Source organism: Sinocyclocheilus rhinocerous, unplaced genomic scaffold, assembly GCF_001515625.1.
Source record: "Sinocyclocheilus rhinocerous isolate Xijiao unplaced genomic scaffold, SAMN03320098_v1.1 scaffold28, whole genome shotgun sequence".
NCBI lineage: Eukaryota > Metazoa > Chordata > Actinopteri > Cypriniformes > Cyprinidae > Sinocyclocheilus > Sinocyclocheilus rhinocerous.
Window position 1 is genome coordinate 23,509 of NW_015652416.1, and position 7,145 is coordinate 30,653.

Consider the following 7,145-nt stretch of genomic DNA (forward strand, 5'->3'; position numbering starts at 1 on the left):
TTTTGGTATATGACATTTTAATCAAAAATATATTTTATTGAGCTTCACAGTTTACAACATATATTTAGCACATATTTAAAATACATTTTGGACAAATTATTTATTTATATGTTTGTTTGTTGTCGTATGGGAAACTTTGAATATTTTTGCATTTTAATGCCACGAACCTAGCAAGTATATTCCACATCTGTTAGGTATTTTTACTATACAAGAAAACATTATGCCACATTTCTCAGGGTTTAGAAGTGTACATTATTCATGTCAGGATGTGTTTTCAACAACCTGTTACATGTTCAAAGAACTGACTTACTGAATGAAGTTTAAACTTTGTTAAAAAAATCACTAAGTATCACCTTATAAACATGAATCTATCTATACTGTAATGCTCAACAGCCTAATTAGAATCATAGTGTTGTTGCATGATGTCATGATCATTTCATCCACAAATTCATAGTTACACATCACAAATACACCGCAAATAGTACTGCAAATGAATAACTTTTATTGATGCAACAGGGAGGACAGATTATCAGTGCAGCTAAAAGGAGTGAATAAATCATTGAACGCAACAACATACAGTCATTTGGTTAGGTTGACAACATAACAAAACGAAACAGCTGAAGTTGTGAATGATCAGAATGGTTCAATATTTGCAATCTCTCTTTAAAAATGTGAAACTACAAATTTATCGCATATTCCAAAATATTACTCCCATAAAAACAATGTCTGGCATAAATCGTCCTCTAAAAGTAAGATTCCAAGATTAAATGCACCCTTTGGTTCACCTTTACTAAAGATTACATAACTAAAATTCCCTTTTTAACTCTGCAAATCAATCCATGTGAAAAGCATGCTGAAAGCTTTCTGCTCCTCCGCTTATTTGAGAGCCTCTTCACTTTTCTTTGACGACAACGTCGGTGAATCCATGCACCTGAGTCAGCTGAGGACAATTAAGCGAAGCCAGAAGTTTGTAAGGGCCGGGACACTTAGGAATAAATGTCTCGGTCAGGTTCACTGTGGCCAGGCTTGCAATGTCACTGAGAAATAGATGGAAAGTAAGACGTTTAACTATATACCAATTCAAATGAACAGCAGTCCTGTTATTTTGTATAGTTTAATAGTGAGTTAATCAGATTCATTTCCTACCCATAGTTAATCGATCTGCAGTGCTTCATTGCCAGTCCCTCGATACGGAAAACGGCGTTCTTCAGCACACAGGGCAGTGGGTTCTGGAATGTGATTTTTACTGGCACTTCTTTGCCCACCACACAGTCACATCCAGGCTGAAAGGGAAAAATCACAGTCTGCAGTAATACCATTCAGGTTACGAATAGTTATGAAATAGACTCAATTTTCCACACCCAGCTAATAATCAGTTGTTCTTAATTCATTTCTAGGCCTAGGATTAAACGATTTCACTAAACTGGGCGAGTTTCATCCATAAACACCAGCTGGTGAAGTATAGCTTCCAGGTTTTTCAAACTCACAGTAATAACAAGATCTGAAGTGCACAGTCTGAAGTTGAAGCGTTTGGCCACAGTTTGCTTGGTCTGAGTGACCCGTCCAGCGACAGTGAGCATCATGGTTGAATGATCCACAAGGTGTTTCTTATAATCCTCATATTGCAGGGCCCACTCCAGAACCTTGGCTAAAAATGGACAAGAGATAAAACACTGAATACATACAAACTACTTTTGAATGCAGTGGTAAACCTCCTCATCCCTACCATATCAGAACAATTTGTATTATTACTATTTTAATTTAGTCTCTACTGAGTCTCTACACTCTTAAAAATAAAGGTTCTTTAATTGCAATGATGGTTCCATGAAGAACTTTTAACATTCCATTCCATAAAAGGTTCTTTCCAGTGGAACTGTAAAGAACCTACTCTCGACTAAGATCAGATTTACGGTCTTTGGATGAAAGCTAACAACTGTATCTTTTATGTAGAGAACCATTGTTTGAATGATTTTCGTTTTTTAATTTTATTTCCAGTTTTTTATGAACCTCTTATGGTTTAGCATACGGAGCATATAGAGCTCATGCAGCTCAGTCTTAAAAGGCTTATACGAGTTTGTTCAAAATCAGTTTTGCAGTGGATTTGAATGGATTTTCGCACGTTTGTATCTCAAGCTCTGAATAATTCTTTCTTACTTTCACTGGCCTTGAGCTCAAAGCATGTCTGGTCCTTCTTCACCAAGGCCTTGTGGACTCCGGTGTAGTATGTGGCGGACACCTGGCTGTGGAGGGTGATGCTACGAGGTGAGCTGCATTTGTTCTTCAGAGCGATGCAGAGCACGGCATCCTTGCCCACACATGGTCCGTCACCCTTCATGGTGATATCACAGACTACATCCTCAGCGCAGGGCAGTGGGTATACGCATTTCCTGGAGCCATGACGAAGGGCCGTTTCCACAGCATGGCGCTCCTCCTCTGAACCTGACGGATATTGGAAGTGGCGGTAAAATTACAACTATTCAGAGTGAAAGAGTCTTTAAGCCATGTGTGTGACTTTTCACCTTCTGGATGTTTGTAGTGGTGTGTGATATCCACACGCTTGTCTGAGCCAACAGCCTTGGTGCTGATGCAGTGACCAACTGCGTTCTTGTCAACATGGATCACAGCGAATGTTCCACAAGCTGTCCGCTGCCAGAAGACTACATCACTGTTCACCTAGAGCGGGAATAGTTCATTATATATTCCCATAAGGTGGTGTGTATGTGAGAATTTGAGAAAAAGATCCAAGTTTCAGGAATAACTGCAATAGCCTACAGTATATGCTTAATGTTCAAATTACAAAGCATTTTCATACCTCTGCAAAAACGAAGGGTGTGTCATATTTGAGGAAGACCTGCCCACTGCGAACTGCAGCAACAGAGGTGGGGCCGCAGCGGAAAAAGCCCTGGCTGGTTTCCTGAGGAGTGGAATCAACCACCTGCCAACCTCCGAAACCAGATGGTAGGTCTGACCGAGTCATCCAGGCCTCATTCCACACGTGGTAGTTCCTACATAGAAAAGAAGAAGAAAGAAGCATGATCTTTGTGAATGGATTCAAAGGAGACAGAGAAACAATGTCTGGACATTGGGTAATTTCCACTTGTCTGCAAATATTGACACTATTTGCGTGAACCTAATACAGTTTTTTTCAACTGCTTACACACATTTTCAAAACTTCACACACTTTTCACACAAATCCAAGAATTGCACACACAAAACGCAAAATGCCTGACATCTCTTGCAAAATGAAGCACTGCATTCAAAATATTACAAACACATCTCAAAAGCAAATATTTGTCTTACGTTGCAAACACCTTTGCCATAATTTTTGGATATATCATATACACACAGTTATTCAAAACCTAAAGCTCTTCTTTCATGAGCTCCTATGTGCATTTCTGTACAAGATTGAAATTAATTGGCAGAGAGATGTTGAAAAATTCACGGTAAACACGAAAGCAAACTTTTTTTTACTGTAAACATTTATGGTTGTTTATAAAGATACTTCCTGTTAGATTTTTGTGTATAGGGAATTGTGTGTTGTGTTTTGCAAAAAGTGTTTTATGAAATTGAAAACGGAGTCAAAGGCCGAGAATTAGTGTGTGGTTTCGCAGATTTGGTGTGTGGTTCTGGTGTTTGAGTGTCAGGTTTCAGAAATTGTGTGACAAGTAAAGATTTTATGTGTAAGCAGTTAAAAAAAACTGTAATTCATATTAGAGTAAGCGGGAGGATGTTTTAAATTTGCATAAACTACCTAATGCAATTAGTAGGATTTCCTAAGTTATTATAATAATGCATACAAGAAACAGCATACTGCATAGTTTAGATCAAAACTGTAAAAAATATTCAGTGTACATTTAGTACCAACAGGTGGTGCTCATCAAAGCAGTTATCACCAAACTGGTGATAATCTTGGACAGTTTTTTTTTGCACAAAGACAACCTTTTGTGCATAGCCCATGATGGTACTATAGAAGACACTAAAGCTGATGTTACAGTACATAATGAAAGGTTTCTACAGAATCTTACCAGATTGAATCACGGTTCAAGTTATCGATCAGATCGTAGTTCTCATCAAGATAAATGTCTACTGTCATAGACACATCAGTGTCATGAGCAGAACAGAAGTTTGTGACCGGACGAGCAGGAATGCCAAAGCACCTCAACACTATGAGAAAGAGAAGAATATAAGTGCATTACATCTACAATCACTTTCTCAAAACTTTTTCTCCTCATCCAGTCTGCAGGAACTCTCACATGTGTTGGTGACTCCAGCAAAGGCCGAGCTCTGTCCATATTTGACCGGTATTCCTCCACATTTGTGGTACTGTTTCAGGATGGCACTGCTGCTGCACCAGGATGTCGGAGCAGTTCCATCTCCATAGCAGTTTGACCAGTTACCCACCAGCACACCACAGTCATCATTGGCATTAATCTGTGAAAGTGAGACAGTCAAAAATGATTATCTGTTCTCTTGCCAAACATCGTCTTCATGGATGTTTATTAGGTTTTATGACATGCCAATGAAAGAAAAGTCGAGACTCACCATGGCAGATATCACTCTCACCACGTTAACAGGATCTCCCCATCCAGTGCAAGGGCCACCACTCTTCTCCAACACATAGAAACATGCAGCCAAGACTCCTTCATCAAACTAAGAATCAGAGAAATTATATTCTAAGATGCTTGCTATGCAGTGTGCAAGTTCTGTGGTTTATAATAAACAAAAAAGATTGCGCTATGCTTGTATTCCAGCACTTCAGATCAAATATATTCCACTGCAAATCCTTTTGACATGCATTAATAAAAAAAGTTTGGATCTTACTTGACCGAAGTTCCAGGTTCTGGAAGCGATCTGATGTTTAGTTCCATAGTAGATTTTTCCCACGTCATTCATCACATACTCAGCTCTCTGGGTCTCGTCATCCAGATACACAGAGTCATCTAGTAAAGACAGAGTGTTTCAATTTTACAATCATTTACTGATTATAAAAAATGTTCCTTCTAATTTTTGTTTCCTTTTGACAGATGCTTGCTTAATCTGAGCAGAAGCATCCAGTGCCATTCTTCACAAAGAAATTTGAGAGACATGCTTTTTTTTGTGATAGCAAAAAAAACCATTGTTTTTTATGTAATTCCAGCATTGCTTCTGTGAACTTGAAATCTCTGTACCATTCTATGATGCAGATTTGATCTTGTTTCTGTGTGCAAGGTTTCCTAAATGTGGGACTGATTTAAATCTTTAGCATTTTTCAAAACATGCTTCTGCATGGATTTTCAGAAGTTAAGAAGGAACATTGCGATGTGGTTCAAAAGTCTAAGTCTAATATATATTGTATTCTCTCCCTCTTCATACGTACCTTTACACCAGGGGTTGAACAGCATGTAAATGTCATTGCAAGGGTTGCATGATGAAGTGGCCCTGCCCTTCGGGCCACAAGTCACAACGGTGAGGCTGTATCGTCCAATACAAGCAGTCGGAAGGGAGTACACACACAGTTTGATTCGGTTTTGTACCCGTTCGACAATCTTGGCCTCCCAACGGCATTTCTTGAATTCATCCACTAATGGAACAATCACCAGAGTGCCATTGCAAATTGATGGAACATTACCTGTGAAATAAAAACAGCAAGAAATTGCCAGGGTTAACGGCATGAACTAAAACTAAACTATTAAAAACATTCTTGTTACTTAAAATAAAATAGACATTAACTGAGATCAAATATAAGGAACTTATTTTATTTCAGTTGTCAAAGTTGCATTTCTAATTTTTTGTTTAGTCTAATCTGAAGTAAAATAACAAAAAAAAAAACTACAATTAATAACAATAATAATAGACATATTTAAAAAGTAATAACATTAATAAAAAACACATCAGAATTACTAAAACCTAACCTACTTTACCTAAAATTAAAATTAAAACAGAAAATATAAAAATATGATACCAAAAACAAAAAACACTGGAAATAACAGCGAGGGTCTTAGAATCAAATCAGCACAAGCTGGCAACTGATCAAGATGACTTAACTGACCAAGTCTCAGCTCCAGGTGAAGTTGATCACATTTTGGATTGAATGGCCGGGAAAGCTCAATCCACATCTGGAAACACTGTCCTCGACGGACAATGAGGTGATCACTGCGGAAACAACTGGTGTGATGCTCCTGACGATTCTGACTCTTCCAGAATTTCATCTGGTCAACACAACGAACCTGCAGAACCAAATCTGAGAAAAACCAAGCAGAGGAACTCAATTAGGAGCTTTAATGGACAAATTTCACAAAATGCAGCTCAGGCCATAGATCTACAACTCTTACCTTCGCAGGTGCGCACAACCTGGCAGTCATCCGCACAGTCCTTGAGGACAACTTCCTTGCAGTCATAATCACAGCGCGGCTTCACATAGTCGCAAGGGATGGCGCAAGGGTTGTTGCATGGGTTGACACAAGGAACCACGCAAGGATTGAATACAGGTTTCACGCAAGGATTGAATACAGGTTTCACGCAAGGATTGAATACAGGTTTCACGCAAGGATTGATGGCAGGTTTCACGCAGGGATTCACGCAAGGATTGACAAAAGGTTTCACGCAGGGGTTACTGTAAACCGGCACACAGCCAGACCCGCTCCAGAACTTGTCCGACTCTAGTTTAATGCCTGGGAAACGGCCGATGTTGCAGAAGTTGTTGCTCAGGCCATACTTTACGATAGACATGCTGTGGGGTGCAAAAGAGAAAGAATGAGAGTGATATTAGTTGTCATTTAAGTGGTTAAACATTCATGTCTTTCAAAGCCTTTTCCCTCTAAATCAGAGTATATTAACTGCAGTTCAATTTCTCTTTAAATAACTGTGAAAGCATATTTGATCGTTTTTAGTTGATTACTTACATGTTTGTGGTTCTTGCTCCGGTGTGATGTTGAATCTAAAGAGGTTTTTATCCCTGTTTGGTAACAGAGTGACAATTGAGTTAAACTCAAATTACTAAAACAAAGCAAGTCTGGCTGGAACCACGGCTTCTTGCGCTGTGACACTTCTCTAGGTTTTAGTCTGGTATATATTCACTTCATTCCCAACCCATCCACATGAGCAATTCATGTGCCTATACTATTTCACTGCCTAATGAAAGGATGTTAGATGAATCACACAGGTTA

At 38.8% G+C, this 7,145-nt stretch overlaps 1 protein-coding gene across 1 annotated transcript in view; it reads right to left on the reverse strand.

Annotated features, from left to right (window-relative positions):
* LOC107714911 (protein-glutamine gamma-glutamyltransferase K-like) overlaps nucleotides 1-6,932 on the reverse strand; it is an 8,860-nt gene extending 1,928 nt beyond the window's left edge. The window contains exons 1-12 of the mRNA XM_016520908.1: nucleotides 6,882-6,932; nucleotides 6,312-6,709; nucleotides 6,029-6,220; nucleotides 5,357-5,608; nucleotides 4,822-4,940; nucleotides 4,543-4,650; nucleotides 4,254-4,431; nucleotides 4,026-4,164; nucleotides 2,813-3,005; nucleotides 2,520-2,673; nucleotides 2,155-2,439; nucleotides 1,488-1,648 (exon numbers count right to left, since the gene is read on the reverse strand). Coding sequence (XP_016376394.1) covers nucleotides 1,488-1,648; nucleotides 2,155-2,439; nucleotides 2,520-2,673; nucleotides 2,813-3,005; nucleotides 4,026-4,164; nucleotides 4,254-4,431; nucleotides 4,543-4,650; nucleotides 4,822-4,940; nucleotides 5,357-5,608; nucleotides 6,029-6,220; nucleotides 6,312-6,708 — 2,178 coding nt within the window. The 5' untranslated portion in view covers nucleotide 6,709; nucleotides 6,882-6,932. The remainder of the gene's footprint in view (nucleotides 1-1,487; nucleotides 1,649-2,154; nucleotides 2,440-2,519; nucleotides 2,674-2,812; nucleotides 3,006-4,025; nucleotides 4,165-4,253; nucleotides 4,432-4,542; nucleotides 4,651-4,821; nucleotides 4,941-5,356; nucleotides 5,609-6,028; nucleotides 6,221-6,311; nucleotides 6,710-6,881) is intronic.
* Nucleotides 6,933-7,145: the final 213 nt, after the last annotated feature.